Here is a 25,783-nt window from a genome sequence, read left to right on the forward strand (position 1 = left end):
TAACTCTATAGATTTTGTTCCATGTGAACAAGATTAATGTTCATAATTACTACTCCTAAACCAAGAAAACAATCTCTTAACAATTTTTGCATAATTTTGAAAGATGGTACAATCTGGTAAATAAAGAGAAAAGTGGGGGCCTTTCAACGATTCTCGAGACTTTTGTTTGTTGATTTATTATTTTCGCTGCAGGAGAAGATGAGCTTTTTGCTTTATTCATAATAAAGCAGAAGAAGTCTGAGCTTTTGCTTCAACAATGTCTTTGCTTGTTTCATGCAAAATTGTTCCCCATCAAAAACATACGTCGCAACCTTACAAATTCCATTACTATTTTTAACTAATACTAAACTTCTGACATCTAATGGTATTTACACTTTATTAACTGTATAATGAAAACATTTAAAGTTAGTATTATTTATCATATGTTATATTATGAGTAATCAAATTCATTAATCATACAACTAGAACATATCCTATTTTATTTCATATTTACTACAAATTTCTTTTCGGAGTAAAATATTTTATATTTTAGAGTAAAAATTAAAATTATTATTTATTACTCTATTTTATATTAAAATGAATACTGAAGTAAAATTTAATTATATTTTAGAATTATTATATTTAATTTAAAATATAATAACATGTTAGAGATGCTCTTGTAATCAATAGCTTTTTGAACAACAACTCCACGACCTACAGTTCTAAATACACACATTTAAGATGGACAGAACTCTCCTGCATCAGAAGAGCTCTACTTGGGGCAATATATATATATATATATGAAACTTTTGATAAATTTTGAAATAAATCTGCAAAAGCTGTTTGTTAGAAATCAAATTCCAAACCCGAACCTTTAAAGTTTCTTAATTTCGTGAAAAGTATTTTAGATATTAAAAAAACTATGTTTTGGCGAAAGAAATCATTTATAGAATAATCTTTTGGCCTTTTTCGAAAATTGAGTAATAAGGAAATATGCCAAAGGAGCGTAAGGCCAAGGGTGGAAGCCAAATCATACAAATCTCGTGTCTTTTCTTGGGTCCATTTAAGATAGTTTGTCACTAGAGACATCAATCGGTTTGGTCCGAACGAGTCGCCAACATTTCGGGCCGGTTTTGCATATTTTGGACCGACCATCATTAATTAGAGTTCAATGATTCTTCTATGTCGGTGGTCTTCGTGACATGTGTGGCCGTGATTAAGTCAACTTGCGCAAGTAAAAACTTATAAACAATGGTGAAATTGCTAAATTATATGGCTCCTTCATCACCAAGCCGTTCTTCTTCTAAAACTAGTTTCAGTTCTCTTTCTTAATGGCTCTTTCATCATCATCTTCTTCTTCTTCTACCTCCTATTCTCAAAATTGTGTGTATGATGTCTTCCCAACCTTTAGCGGAGAAGACGTCCGAGTAACTTTCTTGAGCCACTTTCTCAAGGAGCTGGACAGAAAACTTATCACTGCGTTTAAAGACAACGAGATCAAGAGAAGCCTGTCACTTGATCCCGAGCTTCAACACGCAATCAAGAATTCAAGGATTGTTGTGGTTGTGTTGTCCAGAAACTACGCCTCTTCAAGTTGGTGCCTTAACGAATTGGTGGAGATCATGAATTGCAAGAAAAAGTTTGGTCAAATGGTGATATCGGTTTTCTACGGTTTGGAATTTGGATCCTTCTCATGTACGAAAACAAACCGGTGACTTTGGAAAGATCTTTGAAGAGACATGTCACAACAAAACAGAAGAAGTGAAAACTAGATGGAAGGAAGCTTTGACCAATGTAGCAAACATCCTTGGATATCATTCTGTGAGCTGGTGGGAGATTTTATGAATCATTACATCATGCTTATACTTCATTAACAAACAATCAATTTGCTGTAAGAAAAACATGTTTGTGAAATTATCTTTGTCCTTTGTTAGGGGCAACGAAGCTACAATGATTGAAGCAATTGCCAATGATGTTTTGGACAAACTGCTTTTAACTCCATCAAAGGATTTTGATAACTTTGTTGGCATTGAGGATCATATAGCTCAAATGAGTGCGTTGTTGCATTTGGAATCTGAAGAAGTGAGGATGGTTGGTATATGGGGTTCTTCGGGGATTGGTAAGACGACAATCGCAAGAGTTCTGTTCGGGCGGCTCTCTCGACACTTCCAAGGTACTCCCTCCGTTTTTTTAATATAAGTCGTTTTAGCTATGCACGTAGATTAATAAAACCATTAATTTCTTATATTTTCTAAACAAACATATCATTAATTATTTACCTAACCACAATTCAACCAATAGAAAAATATAAGATATATTACCATTGGTCATACAACATTAATTATTAATAAATTTTACATAGAAAACCGAAAACGACATATAATTTGGAACAAAAAAATTTGTCTAAAACGACTTATATTAAAAAACGGAGGGAGTAGTATTTACATAGACAGACGTTTCATCTCCAAGAGTACGGAAAATTATAGTCACTAACCTCGAAACACTTAATCTTCCGTTTTGCTCGAGTTTGGTGGAGCTTCCTTCCTCTATTCAATATCTCAACAAACTCAAGAAGTTGGATGTGACATTCTGTGAAAATTTGGAGATTCTTCCAACCGGAATGAATCTGGAGTCTCATGAACGGTTCACTCTCAAGGGATGCTCGAGGTTGAAGAGTTTTCCTGATATTTCAACCAACATTTCCGTGCTCGATTTAAGCGAAACAGCCATTGAAGAATTTCCATCTAGCTTGCGTTTAGAGAATCTTGCTGAGCTTGGAATGTGTAGAATGAAGAGTGGAAATTTGTGGGAAAGAGTCCAGGTATGTACTTAACCTAACGTGCGTTTTAAGCACTTCATAAGAAATTATTGTGGCTAGGTCTATATTTCGTAAGAAGCAATTAGTGAAAGGAAAATTTCATAAAAAATATTTTTACTAAATTTTATTAAACTTTTTAATATTTAAACTTTTTGGCCAATTAATATTTTAACTAAATTTTATTAAACTTTTTGGCCAATTAATATTTTAACTAAATTTTATCTAAACTTTTATTAAACTTTTTAATATCTAAACTTTTAAAACTTTGCTTATTTTAATACTCAAACTTTACTTATTTTTCATCCAAAAACTATACTTATTTTAATATAAAATATTAATAAGTTTCAAACAAAATTTAAAAATCTTAAAAATTCAAAAAAAAAAATTAAAACAAATTCTGATTTTATTCTAAATAAATAAAAGAAACTAAAACTGTGGCTAATCTTAAAAAATTTAATTTTAGTTTTGTTTTAATATCAAATATACTACCAATTCATATTTTCATTTAAAATTAATATTTTAAAAAATTTAAAATCTTCATTCAATTTTTATTCATTCCTAAAATCTGAAATCAAAATAGAATTTTTAAAGTTTATTTTTAAATTCTGAATATTTTTTAAATTTTGTTTGAAATTTATTAATAGTTTTAATTTACAGTTTTAAAATTTAGTGCATTGAATTGAAAAATAAAATAATTAGTTGAGATATTAAACTGGGTAACAAAAAATTTTGGGTATTAAATATCTTAACAAAATTTAGTTAATGTATTTTTAGGAAATTTCCCCTTCACAGAAATAACAATTTTATTAGTTTTTGTTTTGTTTGTTTTTCAGCTGCTTACACCCCTCATGGCCATGCTGTCTTCCTCTTTAACGAGGTTGTACCTTTCGGACATACCAACTTTGGTGGAGCTTCCTTCTTCATTTCATAATCTCAATAAACTGAAAAGTTTGAGCATTAGACACTGCATAAACTTGGAAACTCTTCCTAACGGCATCAACCTCAAATCTCTCGACATACTCGATCTTACTAGTTGCTCACGGTTGAGGAGTTTTCCTGATATCTCGACCAACATCTCAGAGCTTTTTCTAAGCTAAACAGGGATCGAAGAGGTTCCTTGGTGGATCGAGAACTTCAGTAATCTAAGCTTGATAAGTATGTGGGAATGTAGAAACCTGAAGCATGCTAACATTTCCAAACTGAAACATATTGAGGAGGTTGACTTTTCAGGTTGTTGGGCATTGACTGAAGCTAGATTGACTGATAGTCCAACCGTGGAGGCAATGTCCAAAGATAAATATCTACCAAACATCCTGCTCAAATTCATAAACTGCTTCAACTTGAATCAAGAAGCTCTAGTTGAACAACACACAGTTTTACAGGAGCTGGTCTTTTCACTCACCAAGCTACTGGAAGCTCCTCCTCAATGACTATTCCTCTATCTCACTGCTTTCTCTTGCACCCCCTCTTCCAATTTAGGGTTTGCACACGACTCTATGCCCACAAGTGATGTCAATGGAGTATATATCCATGTGAGTTGTCGGTTCAAAGGCAGATTTGGGAACATCTTTGAATCCTTTGGACAGCCACATAGCTTTTTGACAAATCAGAAGGACAGCCATCTATTTATAATGGACTGCCGTTTTCCCCTAAACAAAGACAATGCTTGCTACGATCAGGTGGATATACAACTTCATGTAAGTAATAATGGGGAGTCTACGTTCAAGTTAAAGAAATGGGGTATAAGCCTATTCAAAGACTGACTATTCAGTAGCGGAGAACAGACTTAGTGATCAAAACATTCTTCCTCGATGAAGAGAATACTGTTTATGGTATTTGCCATGAGACTGAACTAGGTGCGAACCTGGAGATGAGTTGGTGGAAACGATGAGATGCAGGAAGCGAATGCGAGTAAGCATGAACTGAAACTGAATACTATATATGTATCTCATAATTCGTTTTTGAGGACCAATACATGACTGTTTCTATAATAATAGATAATTCAATTGTGTTTTACAGACTACATGAAGCACCTGACAAGAAACTATGCCTCCAGACCCGTAAGATCCATATTGAGTAGCATAGGATAGGAGCATCATAATTAAGAAACCTATACAAAATCTTCTGCCACTCTGACCAAAGAGTTAATTCAATTTTTAGTGCTTTCATAAGATGGGTGCCCATCAGTTTCTACATTTGATTCTTTTTGTGTTGCTAACTTTGGTTTTAATACCTGCTCCAGCAAGATAATGTAATGGTATGTAGCTTGTGATAACTTCATCTGCAGAGGATTTTAAGAAATAGACTCTGGTCATGCCATTAATACTTGGTTTGCTAAAGTCTAGCATATTTAGGAGATGGAGGAGACCAACAAAACCATAAGGTTGATTATGGATTTGCTTGCCAGCTTTTCAAAAGTTTGGATTCTATTTCATAGTACTTAGGTTTTTAATATTATAATAATGAAGTATAAAAAAGGACCTCGTTTTTTCCGAGAATGACAAAAGAGAAGACATAAGTTTTTTGCTTTAGTAAGAACACAAGCTTTTCAAACCGTATACCAATCAATACACTCTATCCGACACTGAACTGATTCTCATATGCATAAAGAATCAGTCCAACTCAAATTTATTTGAATGGATACAATAAACAACGAACCAAAGAAGAAAGAATTACAATGAATATGAATATAGAGTGTGTGTGTGTGAGAAGTGGAAGTGGATACCATTCTTCAATCTTAGATGACTTTAACTCCACTTGGTCGCTTTCCTTCCATTGCGTCCTTTTTGTCACGACAGTCTGTGCATAAGAAGGGTCCTTGCCACGGCTTCAAACTCGTGGAGAAGATTGAACCCGCATGGACCGATATGCCTTCACTTGGAGCCAAGTCTAGTTGGCATATCGCACACGTGAATATCCCTCCTCCTCCTCCTCCTGTTGTTGGTTCCTTAGAACAATCACCTGATCCTAACCTGTAAGAAGATTAAAAAAGAAACATAGCTTAGGCTCAGACATTACGTTCAAGTCTTTGAGGGAGAATAAGGACTGACCTTTCTGCTAGCATTGCAGAGCCTTCTTCGAAAAGCTCTTCAACGATACTGACAGTGGAGAGTTTCTTGGAGAGTTTGTTAGATGAGTTCGATTTCTTTCTAAAGAGCAAAGATCTAAAGAAGTTGTTGTGTTTCTTAAGAGGAGAAGAGGACGGTTCTTGGGAGTTGTCTGGTGGGATTATGTCGACCACAATGCAGGTTGTGTCATCCTTTAGTCCCCTTCTTCTCAGTGCTTCCTGCAACACAAAACTCAAAGACTCAATCACCATAGAAACGTTCATTTATGGAATGTTTTGAAACGAATTTTCTTCAAAATTGTTGTATCTTATATATAAACTCATTTACTTTTTTTTCCAAAAATTAAAAGCAGCTAAAATTCTAACTCTATTTTAACTTATATTCTTGTTTCTATGTTTATGAAAGTTTACTAGAATCAGATTTTGATAAAAAATGTTTAATCATTATTTATATTATTATTTAAATTACTATACTGAAGTAATTTTTATGTTAAGAATTTGGTGTAATTTTGTCAATTATGGATAGCTTATATATTTTTAAACATATATATATATATGTGTCGTACCCATAAATTTATCTATAAATTTCTAATTTTGCAAAAAAAAAAACATAGGATTACACAATTTGAAACTGGTTTTAAGAAAAGTATATCACCTTAACTACTTGTCTAGCAGCAAGTTCAGCGGGTAAACCACGGCAAGCTTTAGCTGCGGCTTCTGAGGAGAGAGCGTCCCATATGCCATCAGAGGCTATTATAAGCCTTCCTCCAAGGTTTGATAGCTTTTATATTCATATATAAACAATTGTGAGTGTTTGTTTGTAAAATGGCAAAATAAGGAAACACTGACTATATATATATATACCTTGACTTGCTTTACAAAAGGAACTGGAACAATGAACTCTCCAACATCCATATCCCCTATAGACCTCGAAAGACAGAGACCTCCAGGCCAACACCGTAGAGGACCAATCTCAACGCCTCCAACAATGCTTAGCCTTCCAACTTCTCCACCACTAGCAGTCACCCGTTCTCTCCTATATAATAAGGGTTAGATGTTTGCTTTAAGAATCTAAAAGCAAAAGCGAGATACATACTCTTCTTTGTTATCTTCAAGCCTGTGATCCACAGTGAGACTGGAAACAGAACCGCCTGAAGTATCCAAGATGCAGCGGGAGTCCCCAACACATGCAACAGTCACAGTCCATCCATCTACTATCACAAACGTGGCTGTTGTTCCAGAAGTTTCTCCTGTTATCAATCAAGAAAGTAAATAAACCACAACATCATTCATTAACTACTAGAGGCAATACAATACCTCTGCTCTGAAACTCCTTGTCAGTCTTGACGAATCCAGAGACTAACGCACGAGGCAAAGCTTGAAGCCACTCATCACGGCTAAGCCCGCGGGGAAGAGCACTAAGCACATGGTTCAACAGATTCTCCCTTGTGAAAACAGCTGCAGCTTTTCCATTGTGCCCATCAAATATCTAACATTACATAAACACAACACTAAGGTATAGATTAATCAATCCATTAATTACAGAACATATCTTTAATGTTACCGCAAAGACAGAGAAAGTAGTATCAGTGTTGATCAAGAGATAATCTTCGCCTTTCCTAGATTGAGCAGCTTCCCCGTATCTCACAATCGGTTTCTCCATCTTAGCAGCTCTCGTCTCTCTGCTTAACAGAGCGGCAAGAGGCACAAGAGTCTCATGACTAGGCCTCTTTCCTTCTCTAGACGCCATTACAGACCCGAGACGACCTTACAACAATCTCAAATTACTAAAAGAAACAATCTTTCAGAGCCAAGTCATGAGTTTACTTGACCTGCAAATAACATATAAGACGAAAAGTAAATCTGAATCAAGAAGTAAGTAAAGGAAGTAGCTTTTGTTTGTTACTTGTAAGAGAAATGGACTAACACTTAAGGCTCTCTTTGTTGGCGAGAGAATGTCTGCCTCGCGATTTGCCGGTGGCGAAGACAAGAAGAAGAGCAAAGTGCATATCTGCCCGATTCAGGCAGAGACACGGATAAGGACAAAAGTGAGTTGAAGAAAATTATTAAAATGGTTTTCCGAAGGGTGAAGGAAGAAAGCTCAACGCGGAGACATAAAACGCGTGATTGTTGGTGCTCACTCCAAAATAAAAACCCCACAATAATTCATATCTTCAATGAAAAAAAAAGATAATACGGTAGTACTTTTCATTTTAATTTGGTTTTCTAGTCATTCTCATTATTTGTTGGGTTAATTAATGTTTTTATAGGTGTTGACTATGATTTAACTTTTATTTTAGAATCTTTACTAGATTTTAACCCGCACGTTCGTGCGGATATTTTTTCATTTTATAAATGCATTAGATGTTATTACAAATTTTTTAAATATAAAATTTTCATTTTAGTATTATATATTATGTAACTCTATAATATTATTGTTTATATTTTTTATTCAGCATTATTCATATATAGTGATTTTTAATACATTTTACTTTGTTATTAATGTTTATTTCTTACTAATATATTTTTTTGAGTTAGATACAATAAAATAATAATATGAAATAATCAAATAGAAAACCTCCTTCAAATTTTTTTTTAATTTATACATTTTTATAATACATTTTAAAATTTTAAAATTTATATTATAGAAAATAAATATGTTCAAGATAATTTATATTTGCATGCTCCATTTAAAAAATATATTTTAATATATATTATTTTACTATATTACAGAATTTAAGTAAAACAAATTTGTTTAAATATTATAGCCTGTTATTTTAGTAAATTTTATACATAGTAGCATCCATCATATTATTTTACTAAATTTTATTGATATAAGATATTTTTTTGGATGCTATGATATTAAGTTTTTTTTTAATTATATTTTCAAAATATTCGGTTGCTTTAATTTTTACAACATATATAGTTTGTTTTTTTCCGTGGTGCATTTCAAAAAGTTATTCTTTATTATCTGTGATTTAATATTTTGTAAAATGAAATATTATCATTTCGAGTTTGAATATTTATTTTCAAAATTTATATTGCGTCAAGTAAACTTTGAAAAATTACAGTACTATATTTGAGTTTGGAAGATTACATTTTGAATTTGTTTTTGTTACTATATTAATACATTATTTTATAATAAAAATATTTAAATTTTGGTGATATTTTCTAAATTTTCTCAACAGATTTTGTTATAATTAAAGAAAAAATTATAATTAAAATTTGATTTGAAATATTAAAATTTCATAGTTTTTAATAACATATTTTTAAATAGTATATGAATTAAAGGTTATTATATAATATTATGTCTTTGTATATAAACATTTTAAAAAAATATTGTCAAGAGTTTCAAAATAAATAAAAGATAATATATAGTTGTAGATATAAAAGTTTAACATATCTTAATAAATTTATTTTTGTATAAAAATATTATATAGTATACGATTTTTATCTAATTTTAATGATGAGTGATGATTTATTTAAATGAAACAATTAAAAATAATTTTTTTTAATTTACCTATTTAATATAATTTTATTATATTTAACTCTTATAGAACTTCTATTTTTATATAATACAGAATCTAATTATATAATTTATTAAAAATAGTATATAATTTTTATTTTCTTTTTTATAATAAAATTTTAGTTAACATTGATTTATAATAATATTATATTATTAATTACGAAATTAATTAATATGTTATTTTATAAAAATATTTAAATTTTAAGTAAGATTTTGTTAGATTCTTTTTCAACAGATTTTGTTATAATTAAAAATAAAATTCAAATTTATAGTTGGTTTATTAGTAATGTAAATAATCAAATATGTCATATTAACTATTTCTTTAGGTGGTCTTACTATGACTTACTAATGGTAGATAAAAATAGAACCCTAAATTAATAGATTAGATGTTATGTTTCGAGTTTATATCGCATGGTAAAAAGGAGATTTTTTTTTTGTGTGAGTCTACGCAGGTGACTTTTCTTCTGTGTTTTCTAGTATTGTGGTTTTATTCTAAGTGATTTGTTGTAAGTTTACATGGATATTTTTGTTCTCCGTCAGCTTTTGTAATCGAAGATATATACTCGTTTTGCTTTGATTGTTGTTGTAATGGTTGTCACAGATTTGTTTAACGGGTTTAGAGTATATTTTTCGGAAGAGATTTCTTCTAGAACATTTTTAACCAAAGAAAAGGATCTATCTTTATCTGGAATTTTTTTTATCGTGTAGGCAATGAAGGTGACTGCAGCACGTTGTGATATGGGAAACCACTTTGACTGTTAAAAAGCACGAAACGAGATCATTTTTATATCAATGTATTGGCATCATCAAACCAAATTTCGGGCTGGGCTTCATCATTGATTTTTTTTGTAGTAGTATTTGTCAGATCTTTTTTTACCGGTTAGATTGTTTCTCAAAAGCTTGTTTTGGATTTTTTGATATGATTTATCATATCAGATGTTTTGTTATTGTCTTTGATAGACAATATTGAAATAAAATAACATTTAGACGGAAAAAATGTTTCGAGTCATTTTTAGAATCTTTATAAGTATTTTTTATAGGTTTAAGTATGTTCCATACAACTTTAAAGATTCTAGAACATATTGAATTATGAAGTGAAGTAATGCTAAAAAGATCAAGTTAGAGTCTGTATTTTTGACTTGAGTAGATCGACACCCACATAGACAAAAAAGCTGACATGATTTATCAAGTTTTCAAGAATTACCAAAAAAGTCTAGAATTATTTGCAATTTCGAACGTGTTTTGACCTATATAATCTAGTCTCTGATATTAGAGAGTTTTTGGAGAGAAACTTCATAACTCCTTCTTGATTTTGAACTATAATATTCTTTATCTTAATATTTTAGTGAAATTTATTTAGAATATGATTTGCGTTTTTGTTATCATGTCTGAGTAAATCCACTTATTAGATTTAGGATTTTAATTGCATGATTCGTTTGAGTGCTCCAGCGAACATGGTACATGTTACGATTTGAAAGGAGAGAGACACAAATCAAGATGAGAGTGTGTCGGCTACTTTGATGAAGATGTGAAACAAGGAAGAGTTTTTCATTATAAGTGGGAAATTAGCAAAGCTCTAGCACACTTAAACAAAAACATTCCTGACCCAAAGAAATGTCTAATTTTGATGGTCCACATGTGATAGAGATGAAGTTATCCAAGCACTCAACATGTTGATCAATGAGATTTTGGCAAAAGAGATGTAAGGACCCCATAAAAATCAACATAACTGTTCATCGAGAAATTTATCAACATATATTTACAAAAACTCATTTTTTACGGTCGCCACCATTTTTCTTGTGTCTGAGAAAATCACTTTTGTACATACTTGCTCCACAGCTAGTCACCAGGGTTTAATGAAATCAATGCACCAGCTCCAGTTTGTAGCTATTTCTCAGTCAAGTATAGCTGTCACAAATCAGTTCATCTTAAGAAACTCTAATCCAGATATAGATCCTTAACACAATCACATTCTTTCTGAAACACTTTTAAACATCTTGTGTGTGACCACTACTTTTTCAGTAGATCTTTACCATAATTAGTTTTTCATCCAGAGATGAAAAGAAACATGTGCCTCAACAGGACAGTGGTCGAAATCAGAGACAACATGTGGTAGCATTTTGTTCCAAAACGAGTATCCATCACACGGGGCCTTGTATTGTAATTTTTATGTAACACACCCCGTTCTTTACCGGACACACTAATTTCACCCACGTGTTTCTGTATATTACACTCAACTTTTATAATGTTTCTCGATCCATTCCAGATAATGATATTCAAACCAAAAATGTGTTTGCATCCTGATCTGAAATGAGTATCTTTCATTAGTTTTGTGCCTACCAAATAAGTCTCTAGTTTCTTTTTTTATTATTGAATTGTGTCTTAAGTTTATCATCTTTGAAGCTTAACTGGAACAAACGTTATGGTTCTCTTTTATTTATGTTATTTCGTATTTACCAAAGATTTTTTGACAATCAGTAATTCTCTCAGTATCACAAATACTTTTGGAAAAAAATGCAGAAAATTTCACTAACATACAACATAAGAAAAATATAGAGCACTAAAATCATAATCTTAAACAAAATACTTGTTGTGGTCCTGAAATCTGTGGCTTTATCAGAGTCTCACCAAACCGTCCACACAAGCCATCTAGGAGAATCTAGCGATTGAGGTTTCGTCCAAGGAGCATATCTCGACAACCAAAAGGAGCTTTAGCATGAAAACCTTTTCCAAGAAGTTCAACTCATCAATTCATCACTGAGGTTTGGAATTACCAGAAAATCTCTACGGATCAAGAAGTTATGGATCCTTGAAGAAGACATCCAACCCACCCGGAGCCATTTAAGAAAAGAGTAGAAAATCTTTCGGTTCAATCAATTCCAAACCAATCTATCTCAACCAGGAGGATTACTACTTGAACCAAGACCTCCATAATACAAATCCAACCACCCATGAGCACTTGCCATCATCATATCATGGACCAGCAAGCATAGGATCTATATATTCTTGCCCATGTTTGCCTTATTTGGAGTCTCATACATTCAAAACCCAAAAGCTCTTTTCCCTTGAGTTTATGCACGAGATCAGCACCTTAAATCAATAAGGAAGACTCCAAGGAAGAAGACTCAAGTTCTTTAATTGGAGCTAAGATCCCTCAAAAGCTCCAACGGCTAGTTTTTAAATGCTTGATTTTCTTTTTTAGTTTTGTAATTCTGAGAAAGACCACGACTTACATAAGCTCATTCTATTTCTTTGTACAAATAACCTTACAATCATTAAGTAATAAAATCAGTTTGTTCTTATTTTATCAAAGAAGAGTCTTTGCATAAAAATTGGTCTTTAGAATTCAAAGTGTGATTCTTTGTTGTTCTATTGATTTCGCGAATTTCAGATTGTTTGTGTGATTCAAACACACTTAGTTCACAGATTGAGAGAGTCAATCGACCCACTGATTGATAGAGTCAATCATCTATTCATCAGTTCTATCGCATCCACTTCAACCACCATTTGATCAAGCTGAGAGTGTGCCAGCAACTTGATACCGCTTTATCTATTTTTATTTTATTTTCTTTTTTCATTCTTCTTGTTATTATTATTATCATCAGAATCTATTCAAATTTCTATTTGTTTTCAGGTTATAAGGTCAGATTCCATACATATCGATATATCAACCATATCTTTGGTCGATCAGATTCAAGCTTCTTCGACCATCTGGTCAAGTCGGCTTTCGTGCCCACAACAATACTACACCAACATTTCACACATAGAAAGTACTAAAGATCAAAAACATAATCCTTTAAGAGGTTTGATATTTCATGATCTATTATGCGTTTCTGGTCACTGTTAGTAGTTGAAGTTTTCAATATAAAAGTTTATTTGTTTTATTAGAGCATCTTCAGTCGCTATGTGTCTTCTCATTTTTTAGGATTTTGCATCCAACAAGCATTGATCCTCTCAAATTTTAAGGGTGTAACATTGTACCTTCAAACTTTAATCATTATCTTTATATATATATAATAATAATTTCATGAATAATTTTTTAATATCACATTTTTGTGCTTATCATTATATTTTCACATAAATATTTTATTTAGCACTTTTATATTATTGATATATAGTTACATTTTAGTATTTATTATTATATATTTCTCAAAATATTTTATTTTAATATTTGTCAAATACTAATATTTTATATGTATTTATAAAAAATAGTGATTATTGTAAATTATTAATGATATTAAGGACTCAAAATGTAAATATCAATTTTTTAAAAGAACAAATTAAAAGTGACCATTATTGGAGCAATACACATTCAACCTCTTGTATTTCCCATTCAAAACTAAGGTGATTGTTGGAGGTGATTGTTGGAGATGCTCTTATGATATATTCAAACTTATAGTTTGTTGGCGAGATACGAGATTTGATGAAAGCATAAATATACTTTTTTCATAGAGAAACTAATGGTTTCCAAATTAGTTTTGAGTGTCACATAAGAAAGACAAGAAACTGGTTATACATTACTCAGGAATGGTACCAAGCTTAGGACGCCAAGCTCGCTGGAGAAGCCGCTTGCTGAATCTAAACCAAACCGGTGCTGCATTGTTCCCCACCTGTGAACTAGCAGCTGCGTTTAATTTAGCTGCCATGGCTGCAAGAACTTCTTCTTTTGTCTTCCCTTTCGGTCTCTCTTTCTCTTCTCCTTCCTCTACGGGAGACGAAGTCACGAATAAGTCTCGCAGTTTGCGCGCAGCTACGTCCTTGTCAGCAGCCAAGGAGCGGCCATGATGAATGAGCGGCTGCTCTCTGCGGCTAGGCGGTATAAGACTCAGAAGCATCTTTAAGGTTGTCTTCTTGCGACGAAACTGCACCAACGGACTTGTCCTCGGGCTTGGACTTCTTGTCGGGCTCGGTGCAATTCCACACTGCGTCGCTAGGAACTTGATTCTCTGCAGCGTCGCCATGGATTTGCGAAATTGAAAACTTGAGCTAATAACAACGTGCCTCGTTATAGCTGTTTCCAAATGAGAATCAAACGCAAAAACACTTTGATTTGTCTTTTTTATTCTTTTGATGCAGTCTCTTCTCTCAAAAGTGCGTGCTTTGAATGGAATTTATGTGGACCTTAAGGACGTAGTTTCCGATGAAATTCCAAATGTGTCATTGCCGAAAATTTGAAAAAGAAAAAGTGTTTGTTTTATTCGATTCCTTTTTCTTTCTCATGTTGTTTGCACTTGTACTTTCTTCAATGTGCATAGCGAAACCTGATGAGAGCCACATGTTTCTGGTCTTAGATTCATCTTTTCAGCTTTAAATATTCTCGTCTTCTTAGTGCGTTTTGGAATGAGACACAGTACCTTTTGTGATTTTGATGACTAGTAGTTATTTCGTATGCCACTGATTTGCAAAAAAAAAAACCTCCATAAGAATATCTAACAAATAAACACAGTCTTTTTTTTTTTGGTTCAACAAACACAGTCTAATATTAGACTGCATAGCCAGATTCAGGTGGTCAGTAGCAGGTGGTCAGTAGCGGTCCTGATTAGAAGCCATAGAAGCATATGCTTTCCGCCAAAGCTTTGTTAGGATATCTATATTTTGCCACCCATTTTTCAAAATCAACGCTACCTTTTGTTGTTATGTTGCTCTTGTGCTTTAAAAGGTGGCCAGTTCAAACCTGATTAGCATCACTTTTAACTTTTCATTATGTCTTATATGTATTTTTTTTCTGACGTCTCTTATATATAAAATAGAAACATTTGTAATTAATGCGTTCACGCTATATTAATTACGTAGCAGCCTCACATTAATTTCAATTTCACATACTAATTTTTTTAACTTTTCATTATCTCTTATATATTAAAAGAAAAATATTTGTAATTAATGTGTTCACACTATATTTTACCATGTGGTAGCTTCACATTGATTTCAATTTGAGTGTGCTGATATTTCGGTCTCACAATTATTTAATAATTAATGAGTTTACACACTAATTTTTTAACTCCACCGCAGATAATTTAATGTGTCCGCACACTTTTTTTAATCAACTAATCTGGATCCAAAACTGAATCGAACTAGATTTGAAAGTAATATTAAACACAAACTAAAATTGATTAAATATATTCAGATGGATCTAAAAGTTTAATATTCAAATAACCAGACTCGATACTAATCCAAACTAAAATATTTTGGATACTAAAATATATTAATTATTTTAAAATTATATCTATTAGATATTCAAAAATATGAAAATATCTCAAAATTATCAACATAGTCACAAGTAAATATCTAAAAATAACAGTAAATGTTTAAAATACTAATAACATTTATTTGTTCTCCATCCAAATATTTTAATTGAACTAATTTTTATGTCAATTTAAATAGTTAGTCTTACATTATTCAAATGTGTATGTTTTATATTATTTTATTTTCAGATTTTGAGGATTTAGGTATATTTCGGTTTTTTTATAAAAAAATATGTAATTAAAATGGGTATTTGAACTCAAATTCGAACCGAACCCACAATGATTAGAACCAAATTTAAACCAAAGTTTATAAATATTTAAATAAGATTTAAATTATTACTCTGAAAATTTGAAAGATCAAATGAATCCAAACAGATATATGAATATTAATTCATAAAAAGCTATACGACAAATCTCTTAGTACATCATACTATAAATAATCTAATAAACTATTTCACTTCACATACATCAGAGGTTACTGTCTAGTTATTATTTGTTTAAATAAAAAACTCACGTTTTTTACTGCTTCCAGCCCAATTTTTGTAAGGCTGGGCCTATATATGGTCAAACAAAGTGGTTTTGATTGTTATGTATCTTTTATATACTAAAGCACAAGTCACTTGACCACTAAAATAATGACATATGGCTATTGTTTTACAAAAAAAAAAACTAAAAAGGCTAAAAAAACCATCACGTAATTTCCAAAATTTGCAACTTCAAATATAATTAAACTCCTATATTTTCTCAAAGGATCTCATCCCACGTTCAAAATTAGTTTTCACCCCTTCAAACAATTTTTCTCCTACATAACTTTTGATCTACGAATCGGTTTCACGTCATATATAACTTCTCAAATCATGATATGACTTCAACCTGTTTCATTTTCTACTATATAATTTTCCATAACTGTTTTTTTTTCTCTCTTTTTCTCCATCGATTCATATTCAATTTTCCCAGCTTTTTTGTATATAAACAAAAATCAGTACAGGTCTGTGACTACTCTATTCATATTCTTTTTCTATTCTGTTCAAATTAATATCATTTGATTCGTTTAACATGATTCAGATAGAAGATGTAACTTCAGTCTGTTTTTTTCAGAGCTTAATTCTTCTAAAGGACAGGGAAACCAGAGTAATATTTGCAAATGAAGTAAAAATAATTACATTCTCTCTATATAAAGAATTGGCTATTTTAAATTAGTTTTTATGGCTTATCTTTAGAAAGGTATATTCTTCAATCAAAAAGTTCTAATTTATTAGAAGTTTTGCATGTTTTGGTGATGCTTCTGTATAGAAAAAGAGTGAACACGTGATTAGTGGACCATTAACACAAGTATTATGTAAAATATGAAGAGTCAATAAAAACAAAAACAAAAAGATAAAACGATGTGCGTACAAATGAGTGTATTCTTCTAATACAACACTAGACTAGAGAATCCACATCATTTTACTGGATCAGATTATAACAACAGTATATCAGGTAGGAAACTTTTTTGAGGATCTCATCAGTTACTTCATTGGATCTTCGACCAATATTATTGTATATATTAGATTTTCATAAAATATGCAAATTAATTTTTGTGCAAATTAATTTTTGTGCTGTAGTACGAGACAGAACACTAGTTTTAACTAATTCTTAACACAAAATCTAGAATTTTGAATCGTATCTCTCCTTGAGTAATCATATCATATATTGATCAACTCATTCATTGGCTATTGAGAGCAGAGAGCCGGTCATCGGCACAAGCCCATCAATTATGCTTTTGGCTGTACTTTACATAATTTGTTGAGGCCAATTGTCAAAATTAGTTGATTCAGACGATTTTAAAATAGTTGTGTATTTGGTAGTGTTCTTAAGTTTGAGTCTTGTAAACCTGGTTTTTATATTGGCTATTGAGAGCAGAGGATCGGGTTTTTACATTGGCTATTGAGGGCAGAGGGTCAGCCATCGCACAAGCCCATCAAATATATGCATTCGGCTGCATTTTACATAATTTGTTGATGCCAATTTGGCCAAAGATTAGTTGATTCATAATATTTTAAAATAATTGTGTATTTGGTAGTGTTCTTAAGTTTGAGTCTTGTAAACCTGGTTTCTACATATTTCAAATTAAATACTACGAGTTGTTGCAAATACCCATTATTATTTTATATTGTGTCATGAAATGATAAATAGAAATATAACCCCAGAGAAATGTCACAAAGGATTGAATACTCAAATACAACCAATTGATAGAAATATGAATTCATATTTTGAAGTTATGACACCACCTCTAAATAACAAAAGAAAACAGAAAAAATGTAACAAAAGAACTACTAAATACACAAAATGACACTCTTTGTGAACATATAAATTATTAATTTTTAATAAATTTACTTTAACAGAAAAATATTAGTATTTACTACAATGAAAATAAATTGAAATAATGTACTTATAATATGATAGACTAAGGGTTTAACTGGTGACAATTTTAGGAACATCATGAAAAAATATGAAAAGAATAAAGAAGAATAAAATTATAGGAATTAATAGAAATTATTGCTCCTTTCTAAATTTAGTAAGAAATAATTTTGTTATATTATTTTTTACAGAAAAAATAATAAGAAGAATATTAGTAAAAAAATATTCCTCGTAAATTATGTAATTTTATAAGAATGATAAGGAATTGAATTATTTCTTGTAATTGGTGAATGTTCATTTTCGTTTTCTTGGTCACCATCTAGCTCTTTCATTCATAGGATTCAAATAGGATCGGGTTTGTATCATATATGGCTGGGCCGGGCCAAAATTGTTTAGTTAACATCCCTGGATGTGCTTATTGTTATGATTAGGCTGGAAACAAAGCAAAAGAGGAAGGATTTTCATTTGTTGGGCAGAAGAGATTTTCATTTGATTTGATTTATTTGGATCAATAGTGAATCCAAGTGGGTCACTTCTGAAATTCGTTTGGCCCAACTCTGAAACCCTTTTCCAGCTGTCGAATTGGTGGCTTCTCCTTTTCAGAGTTTTCTCAAAAACATTCGTTCCTTGATAATTTTCCTATCCAAATCATAAAATCATTTTAATGGATGACTTTTCTTGCACTTTCACTTTACAAATTACAACATGCATCTCAACTTGACTCCACATTATTGCCATGCATAATAATCAAATCTCATCATTATCAAAATTTTATCATTACTGTCTACTTCATCTGAACGAGTATTCTATACTGAGAGTTACCAAAAAAGTGTTAACTAAATAGTTACCCCCCCCCCCCCTCTCTTACACATCTTATCTCAATAAGAAAAGATCATATAAAATGACAAAAGTTAATAAATATTAAAATGAATCTTAAATACTGCAATAATTTACATTGATGTGTTAAACTTGGAGTATTGTTTAATCAGAAAATCATGATTTACACGTCCCTATAATTAAATGTAGTAACATAAAAATCCATTCAAAGAGCTCAATACCTTAGAAATCGGTAACACATTACTAGTGTAACCCATTCAATAGCTTAAAAAAACTAATCCATTTATGCATTTATTTGTAGGGTAGAAGAATACCTTCACTAATAAACGGATTGGATCGAGTCAAGCCACCATTCTGGCATATTCGGTGTGTAAGGGTAATGTACCATCATGAGAGGATAAGCTTAATTAGCTGTTGAAAAATCTTATCTTCAAAATAAAAATTGCACTAAAATCTACTCCTATAACTTTATCCCAAAAGAAAAGTCCAACATTTACATAAGTAAAACAAAATAGACTTTGCTTTGAATTCTTTTGTTGAACACACAAGTTTTAAGTCAAGATGAAAACGTAAAGCCCCTAATCAACTATTAAGTAAAGATTTGATCTGATGATGTTACCTTCTCATAGAAGAAACCGTGGCGTGCATCTAACCATATAAAAAATTATTGTGATTCATCTGGACCAAATCTATCTACAGCTCATGTTGGTAGGAATCAACTTATAAGTTATAAGTAATGGCTATAAATGCTATTTCGTTTTCCCGCTCGTTTAGGAGAGACACGTGGCAGGAAATATGTGGTTAATATGTCTTTGTTCTTACAATACGAAATTGTCTCAGACCGGGTCCACGAGAGTTTCTAGCACCCTTTCTGTGTTTTTAATATAATTTAAAATTTCTGATTTCCGAAAACAATATTCATATGTTTTCAAAATTCTGTAATTCTGTAATTTAACATAATATGATAAATTATTTTTACCATACTTTAAGAGATAAAAGTAAATTTAATCGCCACATATAATAGTCAAACGTACTTAGTATACTTTTAAGTATCTTTCTAAAATAAAAGTCATGTATGTATTTTAAAATTTCCTTAATACATAATGATAAGAAAATAAATATGTATCGGGAAACAGTTGTCATATTTTATGAGTTGTCATATAATAAAATTATAATCCTATTATTGTTTTAAAATGCTCATAAGGAAAAACAAAAAGATCTTATTCTTTGAGGACCTCAGTGATCATCTTAACAAAGTAACCACCACCAACACAATTATTTTGGGCGCCTCAAATCCAAACCTGATTTCAATTATTGTGAAGTAGGAAAAGGCAAATACTAAAATAAAGCTATATTGTGGTAGGTGGTTCGAACTACTCGTGTATTTATGATTTTAATTACTAAAATAACACCGAAAAAACAAGAAAATTTGTTTTTTATTGTGGTGCAGAGAGATAATAGTTTTAACACTTTAATGATAGACACATAGAACCCATCTGGCACAAGTTAACTCATTCCGATTGTTACCTTATCTTTCTCACTCTTTCATACGTGTGCCCACAAAACTCTCACGCTCATCCACTAGTTACCGTGCTCCTCATCTCTCTTTATAAGACTTACTTCACCTCTTGCATTCAACCCTCTTCTTCTTTCTCCTCTCAACCATTTTCTCTTTAGCCTAATTATTCTTTTTGTTTCTTTGCTTAAAAACTTTTAGCCATGGAGGTTCCGATGATTAATATAATAAGAGATTTCGAAGTGGGCATGAGCTCAATAAACGACCCGTCGTTTCTCTCCAGATCTGTTGCTGTTTCCGGTATCGGAAAGCTACACCAAGCCTACGGTTTCTGGAAATGGGGAGCTTTGATTATTGCTTTCTTAGCTTATTTCACAAATTTCATTACAAGACTCAAGAGTTTAGTTGTTAGGTTACGAAAAATCGATGTCTCGATATCTCCCCCAACTCTTTTCGATGATTACGACAGCGACTCCGATGTTTCTTGCTCTTCCTCTGTTTCTTCAGACGAGGAAGACGAAGATGATCGAGAAGATGATGAAGACGAAGACGAGAAGGATGTTGACTTTATCTATAATAAGGGATGGGTCAACGGAGGCTTCCGCGTGAAAGGGTCTGATTATTACAGTAATGACGACCAGGGGCAAAATGGTAATTTCTCATGTTTCAATGGTAGCTTCGGGGATTTGTTCTCGTGGCCGGATCTCGGTGGGATCGGGTCGAGCGGAGTCGTGAAGCTTTGGGATCATTTAGATATAGACGGCGGAGACTACGACGGAGATGATGATCAACAGAACAATGTGGTGGCGTCGTTTCTCAGAAACTGTAGCTCTTCTTCGCCGTCGTCGTTTTTCTTGACGGCGGAGAAGAAAGGCAGCGACGCCGTTAAAGTGGAGGCGTGTGATCCACGCGTTGGTTTTAGGATGCCGGCGTTGCTGGCGGAGTGGAGGCAGCCGGGGAGGTTTCTTGGGAACATAGTCGGAGTTGACGTCGGCGGCGTGGAGAAGTTATATGTCAGGGATGACGTCAGCGGGAAAATCGCCGTGGGAGATTTGAGGAAGTTTAACGGTGCGTTGACGGAATCTGACGGTGAGACTTGGTGGGACGCTGACGTCGTTATCGGGGCTGATGGTTTCGTTGAGGAGAAGCGGTGATTAAATGATTAAGAATTGATTGGGACGGTTGCGTCTATAAATTAAAGACGGCGAATGATTTAAACGCGAAAATGTTTAAAACGGGGACGCCGAACGTTTTGTAAATAATTTGTATGTTTGTTTCTCGTCAGTTTTTATTTTAAAATTTGAATAAAATCATCTGAGGATGATTTTATAAAAAATAAAATAAAATGATTTAACATATTTTTCAGTGTTTGGTTTGGGTCGATTAGTGGCTCAATAATGCGAAGCCAGCAATGTGGCCGGTTGCAAGTTTCTAATAGGTTTTTTAAATAAATTGTGAATATAATGTCGTAAGAATATGGCAAGGACTAATAATGGAACATATGGCTGAAAATGGAAGAAAAAGCTTGTATTCTAATTTTAACAATCAAAAGTGAGGAAAATATTTAAGATTTGATTGGGGCGGTTGCGTTTATAAATTAAAGACGGCGAAAATGTTTAAACGAGAACGACAAGCTGTTTGTAAATAATTTGTGTGTTTTGTCGTCTGGATAATTTGAGTGCCACATAATGCGAAGCCAGCAAAGGCCGGTTTCGAGTTTGTAAAAGGTTTTGAAATAAATAGTTATTACGAGATTAAAATATTTAATATAGTATAGGGCAGAAACCACAATGGCAATGTACTTTACTTTATTCTTTGTATGTAAATAGAAAAAAATAAGGTAAAAACGTGACTTGTTTCTATGTATTTTTTTAAATAACATTTTTTAAATATAGAATAAAAGTTAAGCAATATAATTACTTTCTTTATAAATAGAAAAACAAATTGTAATTCTACTTTAGAAAAAAAAACAGATATGAGATATAACAGTTTACCTCAAATCAGTGTTGTCACTCCGATCCATATCCATGGTCGGACCGGCAAAACCTGATGACCTATTAAATGATCTAGCTTGGATTTTAAAATATCCATTAATTTAAAACCTGTTAAAACCTCTTAAAACCTCTTAAATCCAATAATCTAGCTACTGGTAGAACCACTAGATGAACTAGTGAGTAATTTTTATTTAGCATTTTTTTAGATTTTTAAATATTTTATTAAGAGGTTGATTGTTTGTAGTTTTTGTTTTAGTTTTTGGTTTTTGCTTTTGTAAAAACCATTTTTTATCCAATTAAGTTTTTAGCTTTTAGTTTTTGTTTTTGTAAAAACCATTTCACTTGCCAATCAAGTTTTTTAACAAATAGATTCCCTAAAATTTAGGAAACTAGTTTTTCAAAATTTCAACCAATTTGTGAAGAAAAGCCAAAAACCAACTTTTGTGGGTTTTCAATACAAAAACGAATTTTGTTTATTTTGTATAAAATACTATATTTTAATTAATTAATAATTAAGTAAATAATGTTTTCATAAAGGTAAAATTCCCATACAATTTTTTTTATCATTTAACACTAATGTAAAATAATTTATGTGTTTCATATATGTAAATAAATATAGATAATTTCAGTATTAGTTGTAACCAATTACTTATTAATATCTATAAATAAATTATTGAATTTTTTTATGGAAAATTGCCATAAATAGCACATTCATAGTAACACTTTTCATGTTTACACTAACCATTTTTACCATCACTTTTAATGAAAGGTAAAACACAATTATACCCTTAAGGTTAACTAATCTAGACTTAGGGTTTAGAGTTGAGGGGTGGGGTAAGGTTTTTGGAATGTTAAATTTAGGATTCTAATAAATATATAAATAAATACTTAAAAAATATAAAAAAATTTTAAAAATAGTTTCAAACATAAATTTCGTTTTTCAAAAAGAAATTTGAAAAAAAAACTTCAAAAAAAGAACATTCAAAAAAAAATTATAAAAAATTTCGAATTTGAAAAAAATATAATTCGAAAACATAAAAAAAAATTATTACTTTTATTATTATTATTATTATTATTTTTTTATTTTTTATTTAAATAATGATTTATTATATATATAAATAATAAGGGCATAAGAGTCTTTTGCCATTTAGTAAAGAAGATATTTTTGAAAATGTCTTCTTAGTGGTGGTAAAAATGAAAAGTGGTAACATGAAAGTGGTAAACATGTAATTTTCCCTTTTTTTGTTATACATACTAAACAACAACTAAAAATTATAAATTTAAAATATTTTATTAATACAATATATTATATTAATTTGAAAAAAATAGCCATTCAAGTTCTAAAAGACGAAAAATATTTTATGTAATAAAATTTATTAATAGTTTCAAATTTTTAAAATATTTTAATTTTAATAATTTATAGATATTTATTAATTATATTTAAGTATAACACTTAAAAGTAAAATAATTTAAAACATGGTAATGTTTTTATTTTAAATAACAGCCACTATATTTTGATAAACTTTAATGGTAATTTTTTTAAAAATTATTATTTTAAAGCAATGTATTGCATATTTTATAAAAAAAAAACTAAAAATACAGTAAAACCAAAAACCAAAACCAAAAGCTGAAAATCAAAAACCAAAATCTAAAAGTTAAAAACTAAAAACCAAAATCTAAAACCAAAATCTAAAAACCAAAAACTAAAACCAGAAACTAATGGAAACAATCATCACCTAAATATGTTTTGTATTTCAAATAAGAACTTTTTAATTTTTAGTTTTTCAGAAACTTATCGTTTTCCTTGCTGTTGCATATCTTCTATATCTCCTTTTTCTTTTTCAAACTCTTGCTTATTTTGTTCATCGTGAATAACATTTTTTCAAGCATCCTAAATTCTAACTTATATCATATAAACTGTGTTTTTAATTCCTTTTTAGTAAATTACATGCTGTTACCTCTCTCTTTTCTTGATTTTACATGTTTCTAGATAAATAATATTTTGTCGTGAACAAAGTCATTGGATTGGATTCGATTTTGCAAAATTATATTTAATATAGTCTAAACTATTTTAATGTGATATTTAGACTTGCATGAATTTTTCACTTACTACCTGAAAAAATATAGTGAACAATGATAGAAACAACCAAAATTAGTTAATGAGATTTGATGTTAATATATTTTTGTTATCGAAAATCTATTAAATTTTTATGTTTTACTTTTGGTTTATTTAGAATTTAAAATTTAATTTTATTATTTAGATTAGATTTTAAAAACTTACGAAATTTAAGTCATGCTATGTTTTATTATATGTCCTAGCTTCTTACAAAACAATTACTAAATAATTTAAATATTTTATACGTTAAAATAAAAATAAAAAGTATGAACCCAAATTTAAATATGAAATTTATTGTATGAAAAATAAAAAAATTCTTATATTTTTAAAATAGTTAATATATAATTATATACTAAAATTAACTAATTTACCAATCTGCGGTCAATCCAATAATCCCGTGACCAAGAAAGTTATCCGATTCAAGGTCCAGATGGGGTTTTAAAAACATTGTCTCTAATTTCTTATATATTATTTGAGAAACATTACAACATTTGAGTTATGACATGTGTTATGACTATATTAATTTTTAGATTATTTTGAGAAATAGATTGGTATGTCTTAAAATATACTATATTTTTTATTAAACTAACCATAAAATTAATTATGAATATATAAAAGATATTTTTTTTCTTTTTTTAGATTTAAGCTACGAAATTACCTAATGTAATCAAGATATATATGAAAGTTAGTGACTTTAAACAATGAATAAACCCGGAAAATTGTCAGCACTCTCAAAATTATTTTCATTAGGCTGTTAAAAATCGGTATTGCACTGATTAATCATTTCAACCGTGTGACTAAATGTTGGCCGATTAAATTAGAAGATTTGAAGTTAATCGCCACATAACATATGCACCTAGGCAGCCGATTACTCGGTTAAGAGCATCTCCAAAAAAACTTTCTATTATAGAGTCTTGCAAATTCTATATTTGAAGTTTCAAGGCGTTCTTCTCCAAAAGTAAAACTTCAAATTTAACTTCAAATTTATTTTTATTTTACACTATGCTCTTTATATTTGTCATAATTAATATAAATCCATATAATTTTTTGTAGATAACTAGCACAAATATAAAAATATTCTAGTAATATTAATTAATAAAATCTTACACTAAAATATAAAATTATAAATAGAAATACATAATTAAATATTAAACTACAAGAAAAATACCACATTATTACATAATTTTTTTAATGTACCATTTTAGGTTATACAAAATTTGTTTGGACAATATTTTAGAAGTTTCGAAGAAAAATTACTAGACTATTAGTGTTGATGTAATATTTTAAT

The 25,783-nt window shown here is 30.6% G+C and overlaps 3 protein-coding genes and 1 pseudogene across 3 annotated transcripts; 2 read left to right on the forward strand and 2 right to left on the reverse strand.

The window, feature by feature from the left end:
* The first annotated feature begins 1,211 nt into the window (after window positions 1-1,211).
* LOC106381114 lies at window positions 1,212-5,116 on the forward strand (annotated as a pseudogene).
* A 149-nt stretch (window positions 5,117-5,265) lies between these two features.
* Window positions 5,266-8,050, reverse strand: LOC106390960 (probable protein phosphatase 2C 15). The gene is made up of 8 exons (XM_013831523.3): window positions 7,792-8,050; window positions 7,429-7,696; window positions 7,182-7,353; window positions 6,961-7,114; window positions 6,729-6,900; window positions 6,520-6,645; window positions 5,848-6,083; window positions 5,266-5,769 (listed from the first exon to the last, which is right to left on the reverse strand). Exons 2-8 carry the CDS (start codon window positions 7,612-7,614, stop codon window positions 5,535-5,537), a joined length of 1,281 nt encoding a protein of 426 aa, XP_013686977.1. The 5' UTR covers window positions 7,615-7,696; window positions 7,792-8,050; the 3' UTR covers window positions 5,266-5,534.
* A 5,759-nt stretch (window positions 8,051-13,809) lies between these two features.
* On the reverse strand, window positions 13,810-14,641 carry LOC106420266. The gene has a single exon (XM_013861126.3). The coding sequence runs from the start codon at window positions 14,349-14,351 to the stop codon at window positions 13,908-13,910; it is 444 nt and encodes a 147-aa protein (XP_013716580.2). The 5' UTR covers window positions 14,352-14,641; the 3' UTR covers window positions 13,810-13,907.
* A 5,813-nt stretch (window positions 14,642-20,454) lies between these two features.
* LOC106393085 lies at window positions 20,455-21,743 on the forward strand. Its single transcript, XM_013833834.3, has one exon. The coding sequence runs from the start codon at window positions 20,589-20,591 to the stop codon at window positions 21,537-21,539; it is 951 nt and encodes a 316-aa protein (XP_013689288.2). The 5' UTR covers window positions 20,455-20,588; the 3' UTR covers window positions 21,540-21,743.
* Window positions 21,744-25,783: the final 4,040 nt, after the last annotated feature.

The sequence above is a fragment of the Brassica napus genome, chromosome A2, assembly GCF_020379485.1.
Source record: "Brassica napus cultivar Da-Ae chromosome A2, Da-Ae, whole genome shotgun sequence".
Taxonomy (NCBI): domain Eukaryota; kingdom Viridiplantae; phylum Streptophyta; class Magnoliopsida; order Brassicales; family Brassicaceae; genus Brassica; species Brassica napus.

Excerpts from the sequence above, each read along its gene's own strand:
- LOC106390960 (XM_013831523.3), bottom strand. The coding sequence starts at position 7,614 with ATGGCGTCTAGAGAAGGAAAGAGGCCTAGTCATGAGACTCTTGTGCCT. Across the intron at positions 7,354-7,428 it reads CTACTTTCTCTGTCTTTGCG|ATATTTGATGGGCACAATGG; the intron begins GTAACATTAAAG and ends ATGTAATGTTAG. Across the intron at positions 6,646-6,728 it reads CTTTTGTAAAGCAAGTCAAG|CTATCAAACCTTGGAGGAAG; the intron begins GTATATATATAT and ends TGAATATAAAAG.
- LOC106420266 (XM_013861126.3), bottom strand. The coding sequence starts at position 14,351 with ATGGCGACGCTGCAGAGAATCAAGTTCCTAGCGACGCAGTGTGGAATT.
- LOC106393085 (XM_013833834.3), top strand. The coding sequence starts at position 20,589 with ATGGAGGTTCCGATGATTAATATAATAAGAGATTTCGAAGTGGGCATG.